The sequence below is a fragment of the Dendrobium catenatum genome, unplaced genomic scaffold (genome assembly GCF_001605985.2).
Source record: "Dendrobium catenatum unplaced genomic scaffold, ASM160598v2 fragScaff_scaffold_1209, whole genome shotgun sequence".
Classification (NCBI taxonomy): domain Eukaryota; kingdom Viridiplantae; phylum Streptophyta; class Magnoliopsida; order Asparagales; family Orchidaceae; genus Dendrobium; species Dendrobium catenatum.
This window is the reverse complement of record NW_021319671.1, coordinates 307,236-331,142: the sequence shown is the minus strand read 5'-3', so window position 1 is coordinate 331,142 and position 23,907 is coordinate 307,236. Positions and strand designations below refer to the sequence as shown.

The window sequence follows — 23,907 nt, the reverse complement described above, 5'->3', positions numbered from 1 at the left end:
TTAAGCTTCTTCACCATGTGTTGTGACACAAAATTTCCTGAACTTCCACTATCAATCATTAAGGTACAAAAGTTTCCTTCAACAGTGCAGGTAGTTCTAAAGATGTTTCTTCTACGCCACTTATCTTCCTTTTCAGTTTGAGTCGTTAAAACTTGGCGAATTACTAACAATTGTTCTCCTTAATCACCTTCTAAGACAAAATTTTCCAACTCAGCTTCAGTTTCAAATTTTGTTTCGTTCTCTTCCTCTTCCTCTTCCTCTGTTTCCTTTTCATTTTCTATGAAGTTATTTCGTGGAGGGTTATTTTTTCTGCAAGTAGCCGACAAATGAACATATAAACCACATTTGTAACAAGGCCCAATTAGTTTTGATTGTTCAGTAGGTTTAGATCCCATTACCCCTTTACCTTTCTCCTGATTTTGACCTTCAATAGCTTTAATTTTCACTCCCGAAGTTCCTGTAGAAGTTTGAGATTGAAGCTTAGTTCCGCCAGTTTGTCATTGCTTATATGTTTCCGTTATTTTTGTTGTTTCCCCGCAAATGTTATTTTTCAACTCTCAAGGCCATGTGATAAGCTTCATCTAATTTAATGACTTGATGCAAGTTAAGTTGATCCTGAATTGTCCATTTTAACCCATTAAGATATCTTGTTATGGCTTTCTATTCAGACTCATCCAAATCGTTTCTAGCTTGCAATTTATAAAAAATTTCAATGTATTCTTCCACAGTTTGATTACCTTGACGTAAATTGTTAAATTCCTGAAAGATGGTTCTTGAATGATCAGAAGACAGAAATTTTTCTTTCAATCTTTTCTTTCATCATATCCCAAGTTTGAATTTTTTCTTTGTCTCGCCTTAATCTGTTGTTTTGTAAGTTTTTCCACCAAGTTAATGCATGCCCCATTAGTTTTAAACTTGCGAATTTGACTTTTCGATTATCCGGAATTTCTTTCCATTCAAAAAATTGATCCATTTTCTCTACCCATTCAATGAATTGTTCAGGTTGTAATTTTTCTTCAAAATTATGGACATCAATTTTAATTCCGTAATCCCAATTTCTTTGTCGCCTATTTTGATTTCTAGGTTCTTCCTCCTCACTTTTAAAAGTTTGAACACTATGATTAATATTAGCTTGATTGACATTTAGATTAGCAATTGCTTCAGCTACCGTGTTGATTTGTTGTTACAAATTATTCAATTGTTGCATCATTTGTTGCCAATCCTCTTGATCATTAGCCATTTGTTAAACACAAAAGAGAAAGACTCCTACCAACCAAAAAAAGGCGAACTTGCTCTGATACCAAGTTGATGTAAGCACATTAGTTAGAAAAGCCAAAACAAGAGAACAATGAACAGAACTTAACCAGGCTTGATTCAAATAGTAGCAATCATCTATATCATCCAAAATCTTACGAAGAAAACTAGAAGAGAATTCAAAGAAAATAAAACAACGCTATTCTCAGACAACCGTCAGAGAGGGTTCCTCACATGCATCGAAATGTAGGTTAAATAAAATAAGTGCTTAGGGCTAGCAAACCGATGCTCCACCACTACAACATTGTCCAATTGGTCGATCCAAACTCTTCCAAATCAGCCAACAAACATCACCAAAGCTCAAGAAGAATGATAAAGATGGAGTGGAACTTGCAGAGAGACGAAAGAGGTTAGAAGCCAAGACGAAGGGTGAAAAGAGCTCGCAAGATTTCCCAAGAGATAGAAGAAAAAGAGATGGAACAAGCTCGCAAGCTTTTCCAATAACCCGCAGGTCAATAACAAAATGCTCTCAATATTCAACTACTCCTTCACAAAACATCTTATATTTATAGGTAAAAAAGAGGAATACAAACAGCCACCTTAATGAATCTTCACAAGAACCCAAGCATCATAAGTCACGGAATTCCCCAAGCATTTCACGGAAAACAACCCAGCCAGGGAACCGAAGAAGCAGCCACGGGAACCAAAGAGGCCCGCACAGAACCGAGGCGCCAAAAGACACGGAAAGGCCCCCAGCTCGGAAAACCAGCAACCAGCCAGAAAAATAAGGGGCCATGGCACGGAAATCATCCAGCACAGAAGCCCAAAAAACAGCCACGGAATCGCAAGGGACAAGGGTTTATTTTAAAGAAGAAAAGGGACAAGACCACTCCAATAATGAATCCAACTTATGAGCTTACCTTTAGAACATTAATGAGCTACTAAACTTCAGCTCATCATTAATGAGCTAGCAACTAAGAAAATGAGCTCATCTCCAATGAACCAACCTCCTCCACACATCACCATAGGCTCCAAAACCGTGGACCATAAGCCAACCCATGAACCAGCAGCATCCAAGGACCAATCGAGCCAGCAAACCAAAGGTCTACCAAGCCCCAAGCACTACCTACCATGATCATTGGATGCTTTCCTATCATTGGATAGCTAAAAAAAAGAAAAGAACATAAAAACATACTAATGTTCAATATAAAATAAAAATAAAGAATATTTGATAGCATCAAATGGTGGATCCAATTTAGTGATTCCACCCCTGAGTTACAGAGTTTTGCAATTAGAGTTTTGGGCCTCACTTGTTCTTCCTCTGGGTGTGCGTGAAACTGAAGCACATATAGTCAAGTGCAAACGAAGAGAAAATTTGATTTTTAACATTCAGAATGAACTCCCTTGTGTATATTAAGCACAATAAGAGATTGAGAGATAAGAGATTGAGGAACAAGGTGTTGAAGGATGATGAGAACCCTTTGGTGTGTGATGTGTGTCATCCATCTGATAATAAGTGGTTCATAGATGATGAGACATATTTATCATTATCAGACCTGCAGATAAAGGATCTAAGTGTAGATGTCTTGAGGGGCGAAACAGATCAAGCGGGCACATCCACTAGTACCACACAACACACATCCACTAGTACTGCAGCATAACAAGCAAACAAATATACTCAAAATTTCTTATCTGCTATTACATTTAAAATATATGTAATTAACAGTACACTAATCATTCTTATTGAACAGGAAAGATAAAAATGGGTAAAATTGAAGATGATGAAGATTTGACATTCATAAATATAATTGGAGATGAAGATGTCTCCCTTGAAGACCTATTTAATGATGGGACATGATTGGATTTTAGATGTTCTTTCTTATTTGTACTTTGGGAGTTTTGATAGACTTCAATTTGTGGTTTTGTACTTTGAATTATGCTATGAGTGCATATATTTCATCTATTTTATTGTTTTCCACTAAGTTCACTTCTAATTTAGATGTTTTTATGGTATCATAGACTCTTACTATTATTTACTTACTAGAATACTTAAATTCTCATTTACGCAATTCTTCGTCCGTGAGGCTTACGCCTCGTCTCACGGACAAAAAATGACTCGAGGCTTATTTACACAAATTTAAACTTTGATCATAGGGCAAACAAAATAAAACATAAAATTCCATATTACATAAGACAAAATAAAAAAAATTAAGAACATTCGAATCATAAAACATATGCTGATTAAAATATTTAATGTTTAATAATATAAAAACAAATTAATATTTAATGTTTAAAATCAATAATAAATGATTAAAATATTTAAAAAATCCCACCGAGGTTCGCGAACCGGCTCGAGCTCATTTATAATAGGATGAGCTCGAGTTCGAGCATGCTTTCTGACTAATGAGCTAAGCTCAATAGTGCCTAAACTCGACTCGACTCGACTCATTTACACCCGTATAAACCACACAAGATAAACAAACCCTGCGTGCAAACACAAGGAGGAAGCTAATTCGATAAACGTGATTCCACATTCGCAACAATCATAGGCAATGAATGAAAGAGAGCACCATTGTTAAGCACCAATACATTCCCTTATATGTAAATATAATACAAAAACAAGGAGAAGACTATCTATAACTCAAAAAAGCAAGCTCACAACAATAATTCAAAGCTTACAATGTACAGCCAGTCCAAAAAATACTCCAAGGACTGAACCAACCAAATTGAGGTCCTAATAGATGCTTAAAACAATACCATCATGCCTACACATCCAACACACCCAAATTATAGTCTACCTTCCTACGTTGGGCCGAACTCTCTTATAATACCTCTTTTCATACAACCATTAAGATGTCTCCATATCAAGCACTCTAAAGATATGAAAGCTGACTAGACTCAGGTTAATTTGTATTATGAGATGAGTACCAAGCGAAGGTATGTGAACTATTATTATGAAAATATTTTTGGTTGGTTAATTGCTTTGTAAGTATACCTTATGATATAAAGGAAAGATTTTAAGGAATGTGATAAAAATATTAAATTTGATAGGATTTTGAGCCATGAATATTATAAATTAAATTATTTTCTCTGCTGCACCATGCAATTGTCGAAAGGGGGTAATGTGGGGTGTGATAAAGACAGACTAAGTTTGCCATCAGACAAGAGTTGATACCTCCCCTGAATCAAGGCCTAGTGTTTACCATTCTGATATTTTAAAAACAAAATAGTTTTCAATACCAAAAAACAGTGTTATCTGGAATGCAACTTTCCTTATCACCATATTATGCATTATATCCTACAATTTATGTAGCATAATCAACAGCATTACAAGAATTAGATAAAAGCAATATACGTATGACCCAAGCATGATTTACCTTTGATATACATACTCAATATCATCAGCACTCAACTCTATCAGCAAATTTGTGTTAAGGACTTCAGATATTCCAACAGAAAATGAATGTGATCCTGCATTCTACATAGTCACCGTAAAAACGATACTTCCTTCAGCAATCAATATTGATGTCAAAAGGAAAACAATAGAACTGACATAACTGGATGCTGGTTTATCCTTTCAAATCTTCCCTCAATCACATATTGAGGAGGATAGTTCCTGCTTATCCGGTTCTTGTCAGCCTGACAAGATAAAAGAATCATAATTATAAGTTATGGAAAAAACATACATGGATAAGCAGAAACGTCTCAACTGTTGCAGCACATAAAATCAGGTTTATAATTTACTTCAAGCATTTTTATTTAATTAGGAATTTATGCTTTATTTTAATTTAAATTAGGTTTACTTATCCTTTTGGATAATATTTAGTTTGAATTTAAATTATTTAGAATTTGAAACCATTAAGTTTGACTTCTATTTAATTGATCTTATTCTTGTAACCAAGTCTAAATGTCAATTAATAGATATTTCTAGTTGTATTCTGATCAATTGAATGATAATTAAAAATTCAATTATTTTCTTATTTATTCTTCCCTTCCCTCCGTTGATCATTCTCTCCTAATATCTAATACCACTTCTTTTTAACCTAATCTACATCATTTCGTATCGGAGATGAAAGAATCCTATTGTTTGCAATCTTACTTTTTTCATTTACATCCTCCATTCATCGACAACCAATCACAAAAAATAAGCTCTATTTGCCTCATCACTATACACAAGCCGCAAGCATTAATTCTTATGATATCTAGAACCAATCACTTATCTAGGTTTTCTGACTTCATCTGCATGCGCATTGATGTCATTCGCCTTAACCGATCAACACCCTCCCTAATCCTGCAAGGCTTGCAATGCTACAATTGCAATCAATCCCACAGCCACTATTAGTAATCATTTCCAATAGTCACCCCCATACCTCTCGGGTGTAATTTGTGATATTGTTGCTCACTACCCACATGTGTTCTTTGCCCTCACTCTACTTAGCCTAGCCATAAGCTCAGCCAAATCACACATTGCTTCACATGTCTTCTCAAGATCCACATCATTAACAAAGACTGTTTGATTTTATTTCATGTTATCACTTATCTATGACTGATTATATTTACAGGAGCAAATGTCATAAAAATAGTTATGATCTAACATGCTATAAAGAGAAAAAAAATTACTAAGTTTAATCAAAGCAAAATAAATTAAAAAATAAAATTTGAGGGACAAATAGCAAAATTGCAATTTCAAATTCAGGAGTTGATGTCCAAATTAGGCCATGAACGAGATTTATGGGGTTGAAATAAAAGAAACCTCCCAACATTCTCCATCTAATTTTTTTCACCTGTTTCTCTATATGGTCAACAACTCTTTAAGGAAAATTTTAAGGGAATAATCCCTTTATTTAAGTTGTGACTATCCATAATTTGAATGGAAATAAAAAATTTAGGACTAGGTTTTCAGAATTAATACTTCTAGTTGGAATTACTGATAAACATGAATTGACTCCTATTTTTTCATGAATAGGAGGCACTGGGATATAACAATCAAGCTCTCTGTCCCTCTCTTTCTCTCGCTCAGGCCCTCGCCGGGCAATGTTTGAGGCATTCCAAGGTTGTTAAAAGCTCTAAAGGGTAGGGTTATTGAGAGTAAGGTTGACGACTCTGTTCTCTCTATCCCCTTGTTTGTTTAGATTAGAGAAAGCTCATACTGCACAACAAAATCACTATTCGCATGCCCAACAATTTAACAACATGTTCCACAAGTTAACAACACAATCCCGATTCCTGACCAATTCATTAAATGATGAATTAAAAATTGATTCCTCTTCTTATGTACAATTTTCTCTTTTCCTTCATATAATCTCTCTCTACTAATCCCAATTCTTCTTCTAGCTACCCTAGCTACAATACTAACATTAAGTATTAAAGGTTTCCTCTATAAAACTTTATAAAAAAAAATCAACATCACATATCTACCTTTAAGTTAATTGTAGTAGAGATATTCCAATACAAATTTAAGAGAAATAAGCATCACCACCACAACAACAACATCAAGCCTTTTTCCCACTATGTGGGGTTGGCTACATGAATCATTCTTCTCCATTGTGTCATGTTAAGAGTCAATTTCTCATTTAAATCTAATAAAGAAAGGTCATTTCTAATATTTTCTAAGCAAGTCTTTTTAAATCTACCTTTACCTTTCTTAACATAAGCCAAATCTAAAACATCTACTCTCCTAACCAGATCATCAGAAGGCCGCTATTTTATGTGACCAAACCATGCAAGGCGACTCTCTCTAATCTTATCTACCTGTGGAGCTACTCCAACCTTTTCACGTATATGCTCGTTTCGTATTTTGTCTCTAAGAGTAAAGCCACTCATCCACTTGAGCATCCTCATCTCTGTAACACTTAACTTAATATTATGCTTCTCTTTTAATGGCCAACATTTTGCGCCATAAAGCATTGCAAGTCTCAACACCATCTTATATAACTTTTCCTTCAGTTTGAGGGGTACTTTTCTATCACACAAGCCCGATGCATTCCTCCACTTCAACCATCCAACTTGAATTCAACTAATAATATCCGCATATATTTTACCATCATTATGAATAATAGATCCAAGGTATCTAAAATGTGCACTCTTATTAATGACTTGATCACCCAAAGTCACAACACTCCACTAGATCTACTCAAACGAAAATCTTTAGCCTCTAAGGTTTGCCTCTATAATTCAAGTTTACCTTTAACTCCCTCTCTAGTCTTATCATCAAGAAGAATATCATCGGCAAAAAGCATACACCTGGATACATCCTCTTGCAAATATCTAGTAAGAACATCCATGACTAAAGCAAAAAGATATGGGCTTAAGGCTAATCCTAGATGAAATTTGACTGAAATAGGAAAATACTTGGTCAAACTACGTTGTGGTTAACACAAGTAACAACTCCTGCATAGATATCCTTAATGACTTGAATATAAGCATTATTAAACGCTTTCTTTTCTAGAACTCTCCATAACACTTATATTGAAACTTTATCATAAGCTTTCTCTAAATCAATAAATATCATATGCATATCCTCCTTATTCTCTCTATACTTCTCCATCGAACCTCTCAATAAATGTATAGCTTCCATAGTACACTACCTGGCATGAATCCAAATTGATTTTTATAAACACTAGTATCACGAATAACATATGTTCCATAACTCTCTCCCATAGGAAAAAACACCAACTGATAAAAAAATTATGATAATCATTTTGGGGAGGTTTTAGTAGAAAATAATATCCTAAAACAAGTAACTTATTAAAACAGAGTGCATGAGAATAATAACAAAATTAGGATGGAAAAAATGAAAGAAAACATTAGAATAATAGGAAATGGATTTACTTGGTTTGAGGAGGTTCTGCTATGTCCAAAACCACATGGAGAGGTAATTATCACTAGATCAAAGTCAAGTACAAATTACAATATTTACTCATAAATATTTCTCTTCACAATTACTCTCCCTTTTTTTTCTCTTATCTCAATCTCTCTGCTGAAACTCTCTTTCTCTTATTTAATCTTTCTTTTCTAGAAAATTCAAATTCAAATGGCCCCCAAAATCATAACGTATATTAACTCAAAAGATCGTCTTAAACAAGATAACAGATTAACTCAAAACCTCATCATTAACTCAAAATTCTCATAATATATGTTCCAACCCTAGCTATCTTAAATTTCTCCCTCGCATACGAGCCCCAACTGAATATCCTTCACCTCATTGTTAAAGCCCATAAACATCACAGTCGATGAGCCCACTGCCAACAACACCATCGACAATCTGAGTCTACTCTTTAATTAAAACATCAACCGGATTATGAAGCATCACACTGGTTCTCAAAGACTTTAGTCGGCTTCAACAATGCAGTTCCTTACTTTATACACTTGATGACAATCCCGCACAAACCAGCCACCAACCCAAATCACCATTGATCACTTGAAGATTAAAACCAGCCTCAATCTAAAACTCATGTAGAATAGAGAGATGATCCCTTGAAATCACATACAAGCCTCTTTTACATACAAATTTAGGAAGTAGGTGGGAAGCAGATTTGAGGAGATTATCAAGGCTTAAATTTACCTAAAGATAGGACAACAATTTTTACAAAATCTGTTCAAACCAGAAATAATAATTTTTAAGACTCTAAAATTTCCAAAATTTGTCCAAAATCTTATCCAAGTTTTTGCGGGATTTACTTAGAATATTAAACCAATGGTTGTTGAGGAGTTTATCCTCCGTGATTCAGCACAAGCTGTCAGTTTTATGACTTAGTTTTTAACAATTTACAGATTATATATATACAAACGAGCATTTCTACAACAACCAAATGCGTAAGACAAAAAAGGCAGGTTCTATATCAGCATTACCGATGAAATAGAATTATGTGATTATGAAATGCTTAGCTAACAAGTGAGCATAACTTCTCCTTTTAATAATATCCATTTTGTTTTAATAACAGCAGTAATTTCAAAGAAAGCTAGAGAATTCACGAAAAAAAAAAGTGAAACATCTCGATAAAATGCATTATTAAAAAAAATTATGAAATTGGTACAGTAGAATGCTATAATTGGGAATGAAACTTAGATGCAAATGAAATATATAGGTACAAAAGTAAGTTTTCTGTAATGCAGAGACTTATTTTTGTTAAAAATGTCCTGCAAAAACTGCAATGCATCTCACTGAAGTAAATAATCAATGGTAAAGTGTAACGTGGAAAGCATAATCAAATGAAGACATTAAACAATAGAGTGCTAGCTCATTAAAAAAAAATAATAATCCTAGAGAAGTTGGCCAAACTCTTATATCTAGAACTAGGGCTGCAAAAGAACCAAGTGTTCGACAAGCTACTAGTAGCTCAGCTCGATTACAGCTCGTTCAAGATCGTTTAAGTATTGAAATAAGGTTGAACAATTTTTAAAATAATCGACTATTAAATAAACAAACTTGCAATTTACGTGTCCGGCTTGTTTATGCTCATGAACAAATCAATTTAAGCTTGTGAACAATAAGAAAGCTCGATTATGTTACAAAACTAACCAGACCGGCCCAGGAGGGGCTGGTCCAGTTCTACAGGGGCTAAGCCGTCTCCTTAATTGGTTCGGCTAGTAGGTGGACCCACTTGAGGCAGCAAACAGGAGAGAGAGAAAGGGGCGGCTAATGCATAAGGAGAGTTTTTGAAATTGGTTTATGTTAGGAAGTTTTTTATTAGGAAGATTTGTATTTAAGGATGGGAGAGGCAAGGGTTAGGGCATGCAAAAATTTGGATTTCTCTTGGAGTCTCTTTGACGTCTTGGGCTCTAGACTTCTTATCTAGAGATTGGGAGAGAGAAAGATCCTCCTCTCAAATTGAGAATCAATTGAATATTTGCTTCATACTTGTTTTGCTTTGCTTTCTATAAGATTATCTATCGTTTGATTGTTCTTCCACCATATTTTCTTCATTTTTTTTCTCGTTGTTTTACCGATTATTGCTAGATTTGCTTGCGAACTCAAGTATTTCCCATTAGGGTTACTTGTGAACTCAAGTACTTCCTATCAAATTGGCATCAGAGCAAGTCCTGGGACCGGTGGAGGGCTATTTTTGGCAAATTCCAGCAGCTGTTTTTGGTCCGAAAAAGAGGGAAGTAGCTGTTTTTAGAGACCCAAATTCAGATTTTGTGAATCAACAAACTCCGGATAGTGATGACGGCCAAGAAGGTGGATGATTTGGAAGAAGGCTTGAAGGGGAGATGAATCAAATCAAGACAATGGTAGAGGAAGGGTTATGGGGACATCATATCAAGGAAGTATATCAGAGACGTGGCCGACGATCTACAGCCACGATCGCGCTGATCGATTTTTAATTCATCATATGTATTTGTTTTATTTGTTTGCATTATGTATTTGTTTTATTTGCATTTTCCATTTTACCCCTACTTAAGGGTCTAATCATATATAAGCCCTAGGGGCAATGAAGTCTTTTAATTCCCTTTCATTGTATAAGGCTATTTATATGCTCAAGATGTTTCTTTTTAAGTTAATGAAGAATTATAATGAAAATTTCTACAACTTTGTGTTTGTGAGAGTTTGAGAGCTTTGGAGAGGAAAACGGATCATCCACCAATCTTGGAAGCGTCCGAATTCGTGATTATTTTCTTCCCAATCTTTTCTTCTTCTTCCCTTCCCCTCCCTTCCACCGTATGGCCAAGGCCTTGCTCACAAAGCCTTCGGCCACCTCCCATCCTTCCCACGGTCGGCCAACCATAATCCACATCCCTTCCTACTCAGCTAACACCCCATCCTCCCCATCTCCACACCACCCAAATTCCCACCCCAACCCTAGCCTAGCCGCCAGCCTATTGATGCAATCAAAAATTTGGGAGAGGGACCCAAATTTTTTATCACAAAAATAAGAAACTTTCTAGAGAATAAAAGATTACAAGAACTAGACAAATTAAATAAAACAAAACACAATTTTAATATTATAAAAACTATTACAACTTGGACACTTACAAACGACTCAAATGACTCTTACAAATGACTCTTACAAGACACCTAAAGTTGCTTTCCAAGAGAAGAAGGATACAATGGAATGATTACTATGGAGAGAAGAAAGAGATTAGGAGACGAGACGAAGATTGGAAAGAGCCCGCAGGATTTCCGAAGGAGGTGGAAGAGGGAATGGACAAAGCTCGCAAGCTTTTCCAAACAATTAGGGTTACTTGCGAACTCAAGTATTTCCTATCAGATTAATATTTAATACCGAACTTGTGAATAAGCTCATTAAGAAATTCAATTAAGTCATGTTGTAAAAATTTGAAGAAATTATTTGAATGATTTACATTTATTATAATTAAAATTAAAATTAAACATCAATAAATAAAATTTATATTTTATTAAATATAATAATATCTAATTATTTAATTTATAGAAATTTGAATGCTAAAAAGTCCTTTTATGTTATATTCTTTCAATAAAATGAAATTGTTCATAAACAAAAGATTTGTTCATGTTTATTGAATTGTTTGTTAAAAGTGCTCATGAACAAGCTTGTTTATAAGAAGAATTATTTTGTGAGCTCATTTGTTCGTGAACGGGCTCGTTCGGTAGCTCGAAATCACTAGCTAGATATGTTTGTGAACAAGCTCATTTGGTAACTCGAAAACTCTCACTAAATACATTTTTGAACAAGATCTAGGTAAATGTTTGTTAGAAAACTTGATAATACTCGTTTGTTAAGCTAGTGAATATTTAGAAAGTAAAGGTTATTAATATCTCAATAAGGTTCATTTATTTAAAGCTCGATAAGCACAAAACAAATCAAATATGAATCAAACATAAATCAAACATGATCCTATCATTTTAACCAAACCAAATTTGAAAACAAATAGAAAAACTCGAATCAAGCTCAACTGAGCTTGAACAAGCTGCTCAAACATGAACAAACACCTATTTGGCTCCGCTGAGTTTGTTTGCAATCCTATCTGGAACTGAAAGAAATATTCATGGCTGGATAGCACCACAAATAAATGCAAAAACTAATTGAAGCAAGCATTTAAAAGAAAAAAGCTGATGGAAATAATTTTACAAAAGTTGCTAAAGCAAAAAGACATGATAATACTAACTTCCCAAAAATGCCACAGTTGATTATGCAAGCAACTCCAAAATGGTAACGAACAAAAGTCTGGCTGGCCTCTGTATGCTTCATAACCAATACCAATTTTGTTGCATTCAAGACCATCCAATGTAAAACGCACTCTCTCTAATAGCATCCACTTTGAGAAGTTTTTCCCGAGATTTTCCGGATGGCCTGCAGCACCCTTTAATAGAATAAATTTTAAGCTTGAACATGAAATAAAAAAATGAAAAATTTATTCTCCTTCAACATAAACATGAATTCCCAAAATGCTTATCATCAAGTTGTATGCTCGGCACCACACATCCTGTTTTACAATTCACAAATGAGAAAATAACCAACATAGTCCTTCAACTCTTTATGAAAGATCAAAGTAGTACCCAATTATATTAAAAGACAATTTGGTCCCTCAACTTCTTAAAGAGGAATCCAAATAGTCTCATCATGGGACTATTTTAATTCTTTTTAAAGATTTGAGGGACCAAAATAATCCTTTAATAGTTGAGGATAATTTTTGTCCTTAATAAAGGAGTCAAGGGACCATTTTTGATTTTTTCCTCATTCACGAATACATGTTTAAGGATTCACAATCTTTCCTTATTTATCCTGAGAATAATAAGGAAAAAAGAAAAAGCATCACTGTTTTCTCCTACACTTATCAGTTATCATGCTTCTTTTTTACTTTGTTAAGCAAATACTCATAACAGCAAACATTTGGGCAACTACAGAACAAAGCATAAAAATGGACTAGTGTATATCAACAAAAGAATAATGATAATTACATTAGGGTGGATAGAGTCACAGGATTTGTTAAGTAAATTATGCTCTTTTTCAAAGATGATGCAAAATGACTACAAAAGTTGAAACAGAAATTTCAGAATATGACGAAGTGGGTAAATTAACTTAAGAAGAATTTATTTAGAAAATAACGAGTAAAAAGTGATCAACGTACTAATCTTGGTGTAACAAGATAAAAGTCCTCGAATGAAGGGATACTTGTATAGCCAACAAAATCACCAACAAGATTAACTCTTAGAAAGTTGTCTCCTGATAGTACCGTTCTGTTTTCAGGGCCCATCACAACTTCCTGCAATCAAAATACTCCAGATTAAGTCGATAAAAATACTGACATCGAAAAGCAGTAGAGCAACAAAATGTGTCAAGGATTATAAAAAAGGTACAGGCATGGGCGGATCCCCAATCAGTTCAAGGTGGACAAATGCCCACCCTAAAAAAAAAATGTAGAAGAGGAATAATTTTAGACTTCTGCCCCCCTCAAAAATCAATGTTTGCCCAAATATTACCCATCTCTCATTGTTTGACCATCCAGCCGAATACCAAACCTTTCTTCTTCGCAAATCGTGCGTAGCCTTCGACATTCTACTTCATCCTTGCGGCCAGGGCAAAATGACTCCTCCCTTCTATGTTCGCGAAATGCCTCCTCCCTCCAGCCGAACCCCGACCTCCTGCCCTAGCTGAGCCAGCCTGCATGTCTCGCCGAACTCCCGCAGCTTGTGCGATTCAAGCCAAACAAAGCAATCAGTGCTTTCACATGGCGGGGCCGCTGGTCCCTTTTTCTTTTCTCTCGACAAGAAGGTATACTCGCTTTTCTCTCCTTAATCCTATTTCCATGTACATGCTCTGTATTCATTTCTGCTAATGTATTTCGCACATAGCTTGTTGCATATTATGATGCTAAACCATTTGATATATAAAGTAGAATGCAAAGTTTATAATTTTTTTTTATTTCATAAATTATAATGAAATACAATACTTTGCTTAGAGATTTTGCTAGATTGAATTATATACTTATTATATATATTATATATATATATGTTTTTTAATTTATATTTTTTTTTTTTTTTTTTTTTTTTGATTTCTTTTTGATATATTGAGTTGCTCACAGCCTAAAAAAGGTTGGATCCGTCCCTGGATACAGGGTGCCATATTTATAAGAATTAATGGTCTGACATCATCGACCAAGGGCACCATAATAATATACTACTTTTAAGATAAATCTTGATATCAAAAAAGTAACATAAAATCATGAACTATAAGGAAAATTAAACATATTAGAAAGATATATCAGCATCTTTCGTAGATAATTGCAATAAAAAATTGGTTTGCACATCAATTAGTCAATGACTTTATATTAAAAAATAAATTTATATAACCTAGAATACATCATTTTTTCTGTTTCATCAATGTCATCAAACAATTATATATAAATATACAACCTGAAATATGAAAAGTATTTTTAAATGAAAATTATGAATTTTTGAATTACTATTTAAACTAGAGTGTTTCGGCGTTGAGCTTGATAGCGCTATGGCACTAAGCTTGAGAGCACAGTAGCGCCGAAAATCACTACTGCGACATTTGAGTCTCTATTCTACAATAATTATGGATTCAACATGCGACGCCGCAGCATTGGGTCGGAGCGCTGAGTCAAAGCGTTGCAGCGCTAGGGCACTAACAATATTTTTTTAAAAAAATTTTCCTCAAAACCCCCTGCCACCCACATGCCACTACCTCAACTATGCTTTCTTGCCCAAAAAGAAGGGAAGGGAGAACAAGAGGGAAGGAGAGAAGAGAGACAATTTTTGGTTATCTTCGTCCATCATTCATATTACAAATTTTATTCTATTCGTTGAAAGTGACTAAACTCTTACTCATGTTATCGATGGTTTTGATTTCTATAGTTTTATCTCGATTAAATTTGTCAAAAATACATTATCTTCTAATTTCGTAAGTTTTTGACCGTGTAACTTTTGAGATGTTAAAGATTTGATTATTTTGAACAATTTGATATAATTTATTGCAATTTAACCAGTTAAATCGTGTTTATGTCTTTCTACGTGAAATGAGAAGGGAAAAAGTATATTGAAAATGAGTGAGAAGTAATGTACTATTGATATGATAATAGTGAAATATGATTGGGTTGAAATGATTGAATAATGTATTAACCTGATTGCTTAATGAAGTGATGCACTGATTGATATCAAATATATGAAATGCTAACCCCGCGCAATACCATCAAGATCCACTTGATTCAGTGATGGGATTCATAAGGAGCTGGAGACTGGTTGAGAATCATAAGGAGTCTGGGCGACTGTTCCAAGTGACTATGGATGGGATTCATAAAAAGTTCAGTGATTGGGAGTCATAAGGTGAGACTGATATGGTAGTCATAAGTGCAAGAGCAAGATCAAGATACAAGATACCCTCATCTAAACATGTGATATAGTGCATACTGATTATTGTTATTGATACTACTAGTATCTGTGTAATTGAAAAATATATTGATTACTAATATGATATTAATATTGATCATGTTACTGATATATATTGATTACGATTACTGATAGATATTATTATTGATATTGTTATTATAACGGATAAACTAATGTGAACTTATTAAATGATATAATTAAATAAAATTGATTGAAGGATAAAGATAGACTAACTGATTGAATAATTGACAGATTGATTGACTATTATTATGTGGAAGATTGGTAGATTGACTGAGATGTGATATATAATTGCCTAATCAATTGATATAGATAACTGGTAAATATAATATATATTGATGCATAGATTTTTTTATATAATTTATAGCATATTATTTCTCTTTTGTATTGCATTGATTTTAGTTGTAAGATTTTAGTTTACTTACGAGGCTATATGCTCATTATACAGTTTTTCACATGTTTATGGGAAAGGTTAAGGACCCTCTAAAGTGATACTCCGGACAGCCTGCATAGTTTTCCTATCTGCATGCTTAGTTTATTTTGTAGTTATAATGTAATGGCAGTATTAGGCTGGTTTTTATGAATCATGAGGACTATTGTATACATGATATTTTGGGCTTGTAATAATTGTACATATTGATGAATATAAATACAATGATATTTCTTTCCGTAGTTAAAAATGAATTTATATGCTCTGGTTAAATAGCTAAAAGAAAGAAAGATATAGTTTTTCCATTTTAAATTCTGGGGCATGACATATATGGAGATTAAAAATCACACAACCACTGCCAAACTATAAAAATAATGAATTCAACCAACTTACCAAAACTAGCATGAATCAAGCCAAATGTAGCTGGCTATGTTGTAAGATGTAATAGTAAAAACATAAATAGTAAGAAAGGAAAATAGATAAATTATAATGTAAGCAGAAAAAGTATAGTGTCGAAATCACTAAAAATAATGTCAATGCTAAACATTAAAGAGAGAAAAATATGTTGAATAAAAGTGTAAGTAAAAGCAAAAATCAAAACAAAAAAGAGAAAAGCTAGTACTCATAATCAAATGTTTACAAACTTATTGTTAATAGTTCATGAGTTAAAACCACGGTTTCCAAATCGGATCGGACCGGCTAGTCTAACCGATTCAACCGTGAACTGTTCTTAAGGCCAGTTGGATTCATCCTAAAAATAGTTTCTATATCAAATCGGGTTGAACTAAATTTTAGTTAAATAACTATGTTTAAATTTAAAATTACATAAGAGATTATTAATATATGAATTCAATTTATTTTTTTAATTAGAATATTATATTATTACATGATTATTTTATTATTTAAGTTTTATTTAAATAATTTTCATATTTATTACATCATTTGGTTTGAACCCTGAACCTCTCTTTCTGGTTCTATATCTGATCCGATTCTCACAACCTTGGTTAAAACAATATATGACTTATTTTGTTATGTATTCAAGATCGGCTACAAAACATGAATATATAATGTATATTATTCATATTTTTTATTTAATTAACTCGATTGTAATGACTAGCACTCGTCATATTTATTAGTTAATAAAAAAAAATCAAACTTCAATATAAGTTAAAATTAATAAATAATTATTAATTATGCTTAAGCATTATTATCTTCAAATTAAAGTGTTGACTATATTTATTTAAAGTTGTTATGATATAACATCTTTTTCAAGTCTCTGATTAAATTTTATTGTTCTATCAAGTGCTCATGTTTCACGGTCATGCAAATTCCAATCTAGGTTTAAACTCACTTAAGTAGGCAACCATAGGCAATTGTCGATTAGGGTGACTTGAAGTGGCTGAACTCAAAAGCGTAGAATGAAAGGTGGAAATAATGAGATGCAAAATTTTGAAAATAAGATATGGGAATTAAGAGTGGCCTAGATTAGTAATAAACTAATATGTAATATATTGCTATTAAATAAGTAATTAAGCATGTCATATTTAACTAGATTTTAGTTAAATAATATATAAGTTATCATCAAGGATAATATTAAACCTTTGACAAATTACTTAATAAACAACAAGTAAGGTTTTTTGTAAATATAAATAAATGATTTTGATTTTATTCAAGCTTAGTTCTTTTAGCCTTAGAGTTTTAAGAAAACATTCAGACTTGTTTAATTATTAACATGAACAAAATTGGACGGATATAGATCGAGTCGAGTTTGTGCTTTTCATTGAGTACATTAGTTCATTTACAGGCCTAAAATTGTGAGTTTCTTTTCAAAGTCATGGAATAATATATTTTTTATAAAGCTTGGATGTGGTAGCTGTAATGAAAAATAACTTAAGTTCATTGACTTGCAAAGTTTAGATAAAATTTTTAAGAATATATAATAAATATTTATAGCAAATCCTAAGTAATACATTTCAACTTTGTAATCAAAGTTGGCACAAAATTTATCTCCACATCTCAAGACCAAGAAGGAAAACACCATACAAAATTAGGCCTTTATTATAGCATTTTGGGCTTGAAATGGACTTCGCTAAGGAATTTCTTGTCAAAAGATGGCTCAATGATGGCTAAAGCCATCCTGACCTATAACTCATAGATATTGATATTTTGATATGGCCCACCAACCTAAACTGAAATTAAAAGCTATGAATATGATCTTTAAATTAAAGTTAAACATCAAGGCTTACCTACGAACCTAAATCAGAAACATTATGACCTACATTAAAGGGGGGAGGTTAGCTCATCATAGATATGATCGTGCATCTCCATTATGACATGCCTCCACCCATTCATTAAATGGATCAAAATAATTGTCGGATTACATAATTTTTATGTGGTCAAGTTTGGGTCAATGGCATGAGTTGTTTACTAAGTCTGAATCGAGTCATAAATAAGTTCACCTAAATCCAACAAACAGGCCAGAATAGACAACCCTAGCGCCTCCTTAATAAATAAATTGATCACACATGATTCCAGCATATGATTACCGATTAATACTAAGAATCATTTAAGAGAAAAATTGAATACCTAACCTTATATTATAGCATAATTTCAAAACTAAGTCGGCCCTTCCAATCAAACGATCCAAATTGAGGCTAGGCTGAGTGTGTGATTGGATTAGCAATGATTATATGCTAATAAAGCCTGAATTGGTAGCTTTAATTTTTTTTTTCCTAAACCATACAACTCGATGAGCCTTGGATTGAACAATAGACAAACAAAGACATAGGATATGCCTGATTAGAGTCACAAATATAGACAAGAATTCCTACAGCAGCTAGCTAAGGTATTCAATTCTTGGAACAAGAACGCATTTCATAATCCATGACAATTATGATAGCCAAAAATTCCTATTCATTATGGCCACAACTTTATTTACTAAATAAAAATGGAGGACCAAGAATAACAGATCAACAATCAGGACAAAAGTCTTACCAACTACAAAAGTCTTACCAACTAAACTGCATGTCGATAGAACTCGCAACATTTTAAAGACAAATCAACCCTCGTACTCAGCATCCCCAACAACAAACAAAAAAAAAAAAAAAAAAAAAAAGCAATGAAGGGGGTCGCTTAACATTATAATTTTTTAGTATAATTAGTATTATCTTCCTTTTCAATGTACTTACAAGTTAGAGGATCCCAGAAGGGCTGTTAAGTAATGAGAGTTGATGATATTTTGAAGGTGAAAAAGAATTAGTTATACACTAAATGGCGTTTTAAAGACTCATATTAAACAGACTACGTTAAAAAAATTAAGGATATTACTCCCATATTAAAAAGAAAATTGTGAAACATATATAAAGTCCTAGGCGGATTAAATGAAAAGCGTCACTGAGCCTGTGGACAAAGTAATAAAATGAAACTTACTGATACAGAAGAACCTTTTCTCACTTCAATCCGGATATTAAATCCAATCGATCTCTTTCCAATGCCAAAAACATGAAACCTTTTAGAGAAAGAAGATCAGTTAGCTTATTAAAAGTACGTTTTGGCTAAAAAGCCACAGAAATCCATAAATTTCAAGATTTCAATCCAAAGTAATGAAAGCTTGGACTTTAACACTTTTGCAATTGTGGTGTCATTTATATGCATAAACAAACATTGAAGAACAAAATCACTCATTAAAAGAAGCAACAACATTATAAGATATTTACTCAACATTAGTTTCAAAAAAGAAGAAAAATCATAATTTGAAACACCAAATACTGAAACATTAGAGAAATTCAAAAGTTGAAAATATTTATCTAGCAATATTTTAAATTCAAAAACGAATATGGTAACTAAAACATACAACTTGGATGTTAATAAGCATACCAATCACCGGGGAAACGAAGACAGTGTGCAGTATTTGCCTTCCCTTTCAGCAATTTATCAACTATTTAACATTTTAAGGTATAGTAAGAAAATTGTAAATTAGCAAGAATAATAAGTACGATACATTGGAGACCATAGGTTCAAGCACTCACAGATGTTCCCACAAGAGGAAGGTACACGACGACTTGGCCCACAAGGACAGCAAATTGGCTGTTACGATGAGCACAAAAAAGTTATGTATTAATACTTGAGAAAAATATACCCATGCACTGTAAATTCATCACACATACCCATTTATTCTCTTACTAATCCAACTGAACATATAAAAGTGCTAAGAAAAACACACAATAGAGATGAGTAATGTCCAATGCTGCAATCTAGAATATCCCATTCTGCGGCATCCAACTAACTTCACATTCCTACCGCCTACTGCCATTTTCTTTTATATTTTTACATTAGCTATTACAATTTTGATGCTGGTATTATGTTCAATGATGTCTAAATGAAAGGGAACACATATCAATGGTAAGCAACTGCTAATAAAAAATACTAAAAAATTATTCTATCCTAAGAGTGTCAATAAATAACCTGACAGGACAATCCAACTCAAAAAATTTAGGTTTAAATTGACTTGATTTATTCAAATTAGGTTTATGCTTAAATTATGGATCCAATTATTACTCAGTTTAAATTCAGGTAGATCCAAATAACCCAAAACAAACATGAAATTGGCCTAATTATTATTCGGTTTGAGTTAGATTGGTTTGGGACAAGTCAGGTTCAGGTCAAACATCTTTACCCATAAGATAAGATGATCAAGTTCGAATTAAGCAGTTTCGAGTCGGATAAACATCCAATCAATCCAAAACCCGATCTATAAAGCCGAGAATTGACACCTCTATTTTATCATTAATCTTGGCTTGTTGAGCATAATACAAGAAAATTATTAGCCTATAAAGTTAGTCCATGTCACTCAATAGCCTTGGCCCAAAAAGAAATTCTTCTAGCTTGCCAACAATTTTTACATGAAAATGAATTATGCACTAACTCAAAACATGGCTGTGTAATCAATGCTAGCATGACTTTTGAACTTAGAATCATTTTAATTTTTTTGCAAATTCCCCAAAAAGAAAAAAAAAGTGTGCGCATCCAAAGGGAGTTAAAGAAAAAGATAGAAAACTGAGTACATCCTAAGGGTGATCCCTGTATTAGTTTTGTAATATTAGACTCTTCTTATCACACTCAATTAACTTGAGCATGTAAGATTCTCATATTAGAAGCAAACACCCCCAACATAAGTTCTTGACTGATTATTTTCAAGATGCAACGTGAAGAGGTATGCATCCACCTTGATTATCCCAGTATGTGAGGTTTATCCAGCATGCAACAATAGTAGAAAAAAAGTTATAATAAAATTCCCCTAACAATCATTTCTAAAGGATTGCCCAACTCCCATTTGAACTCTACTTGAAAAAAACATACAATAAGCCAACAACACCAACCTACTTTACAAATACATATTTCATCAATGCCAAAGCTACACTTACCATTTGTTTATGAATAGCCAGTTGAAGGAAATACCAAATTAATTTGAGAGTCACCAGTTGAGAAAAGATGAGCCATAAATACGGAAAAAGGAGCACATTGGTTGTAGAAATAGGAGAAGGCAGATAAGAATGTGTGGAAAACTTGTTAGAGCAAAGTGTCAATGATGCGGACATCGGTACGAAAATTTGACGCATAGGAGGCGTCGTAAATCGACGGCTATGATTTAAATCTTCAATTATGAGTTATTTTTCTGAATTTTAGTTTTTATTTGATGTATTTCCTGTTTTACCCCTAGGTTGGTTTATGTGAGTGTTGTGACCCAAGGGGCAATTTTGTATTTTGAGTTTTCTTATGTTGTGGCCTATATATAGGGCCTTAAGCTATTGTAATAGGGATGGATTATTGATATATAAAAACAAATTTGTGTTCCACACTTGTGTTCTTTTGAGAGAACATTAGTGAGATTCCTATGGGAAGGAATCGGAGTTTTCACTAGCCGCAGGATGGGTCCGGGCTCATGACTTGAAGTCCCTTGGAGAAGGGCAAAGCATCACCCGTCAGTCTTCGGAAGAGTCCAAGGCTCGCGGATTTTATCTTCTATCTTTTGTTTTTATCTTTTGTTTTTGTTCCCTTTTATTGCTTCTAGTCGTCATCTTCATCTTCTACCTCCGTCCACCATCGTCGTCTCCATTCCTACCATAAGCAACCGGCCACCTGTCCAGAAAATCCTCCCCACCGCCAGCCAAGGCTCCCTAGCCGCCGGCCACCTCACCCCCCTCATCTTCCCATGGCCGTGTCTCCTTCCAATTTGGGTTGGCAAAATCGAGAGGGAAAATCCATGATAATTTTGGATTTCAAATTTCAAATTTGAAATCTTTCATAATTGGGTTTGATCCATATTTGGAAGGTTTTAACTCTCCAATTCAGAATTCAAATTTGAATTGCAAGGAGATGAGTCATTAATCCCTCCAAATTAAATTAGCCTTGTTTGGAAACCCCTCATTAATCTCTCCTTAAATTCCCATGTCCCTTAATGCCGCCGGCTCCCTCCTGCTTGATTTTGAAATTATTTCCTAAAACCTCCACTTTGTTTTAGGAAATGATTTCAATTTTCCTCAATCTTTGCTGGCCGAATTTTCCCTAGGCCCCCATGTACTAATTTATTTCCTAACTCCACGTAACAGCTTAGGAAATAAATTCCCTCTTCTTTCCCCTTATCCCACAAGTGCAGCCAATCACTTGGCCGAATTCCTTTAAACTTTAATTCTTAATTTACTCCCATTAAAGGAATTAGGAATTAATTAACCTCCACCTAAGCCCCTCTACATCCCGCCAGCTAAATCACTGGAATTTCCTAAAGGCTCCATAGCTTCTCTTTGGGAAGAGCTTGGATTTCAACCTGCTGCGGGCTGAAATTTCCCAAGGCCTCATATTGGGTTGCCACTCTTCCAAAACCCCCTTCTCATCCGGAAATCTTCCTAACGGGATGGCTGTCCAGAAGTTCTGGAAATTGGTAGACTTCTGCCCACTGATTTCTGCACCTCCCCACCGGCTGATTATAGGAGAGGAGGTTTGGAGCTTGAAACCTCTCTCCTACCAAGAGAAAATCTGAGATTCTTCTCAGGTTTTGGGCAAAGAAATCAAAATTTCCTTCAGATTTTGAAGAAGAGATCCTCTCCTTAGCAAAGCCTCCTACCCATTCTACATCAGTCAAAAACAACAACAAAGTGTCAAAATGACTATAATAGGCTAATGTGAGCTAACAACTATTGAGGAACAAGATAAGGAACCATAATTCAGATATTTGGTGAATAATGTAAAACGAGAGCTAAAGTTAACAATGTACCCAGTTTGTGACCTAGCTTAGGCAGAATGAAAATCACATGCAAATTTAAAAAGGGAAGAAGAATTTGGTAAGCCAACCCAAAACAGCTAGAATTAAATCATGACAATGAAGATTATGATGGCACAATACCATATGAATTAATCATTTCGGGAACAATGAAACCTCTAGTACATTTATACAGAAAAAAAATTAAAAGCATTTTAGCATCTGCACAGGGAGTAAGCGACCATCTGTGGATGGCTGTGCTTGGCATTCCATATGTTTCTAAAAGATAATGTAGCATTTAAATTTTCAGGTTCAGAAAAAGATTCTGATATCAAATGAGCATGCATACATAAATAACTACATCATATATCCGTGAATTTTACTGTCATTCATCATCAAATCTCGCGCGCGCGTGTGTGTATATATATATGTGAACTCAATTGTTTTGTTGGTATGTTTTTGTTCTCTTGTTTTTTATTATTGAATTAAAAGCTGGATACCTAGCCTGCACTTCAGTCAGGACTTTTCATGCTTACATCTCATGTATGACACTTATTCTCAATAATAAATCTTTTATGTCTTTAATTAATTTTGCTTCATCTAGTCGATATCGTTCAT

The 23,907-nt window shown here is 33.8% G+C and overlaps 1 protein-coding gene across 1 annotated transcript in view; it reads right to left on the bottom strand.

Moving 5' to 3' along the window:
* Positions 1–23,907, bottom strand: part of LOC110101594 (protein HAPLESS 2) — a 69,574-nt gene that overhangs the window by 29,278 nt on the left and 16,389 nt on the right. Inside the window, exons 6-12 of the mRNA XM_020829558.2 lie at positions 20,063–20,120; positions 19,911–19,971; positions 19,464–19,542; positions 13,306–13,440; positions 12,343–12,537; positions 4,813–4,893; positions 4,632–4,732 (exon numbers count right to left, since the gene is read on the bottom strand). Coding sequence (XP_020685217.1) covers positions 4,632–4,732; positions 4,813–4,893; positions 12,343–12,537; positions 13,306–13,440; positions 19,464–19,542; positions 19,911–19,971; positions 20,063–20,120 — 710 coding nt within the window. The remainder of the gene's footprint in view (positions 1–4,631; positions 4,733–4,812; positions 4,894–12,342; positions 12,538–13,305; positions 13,441–19,463; positions 19,543–19,910; positions 19,972–20,062; positions 20,121–23,907) is intronic.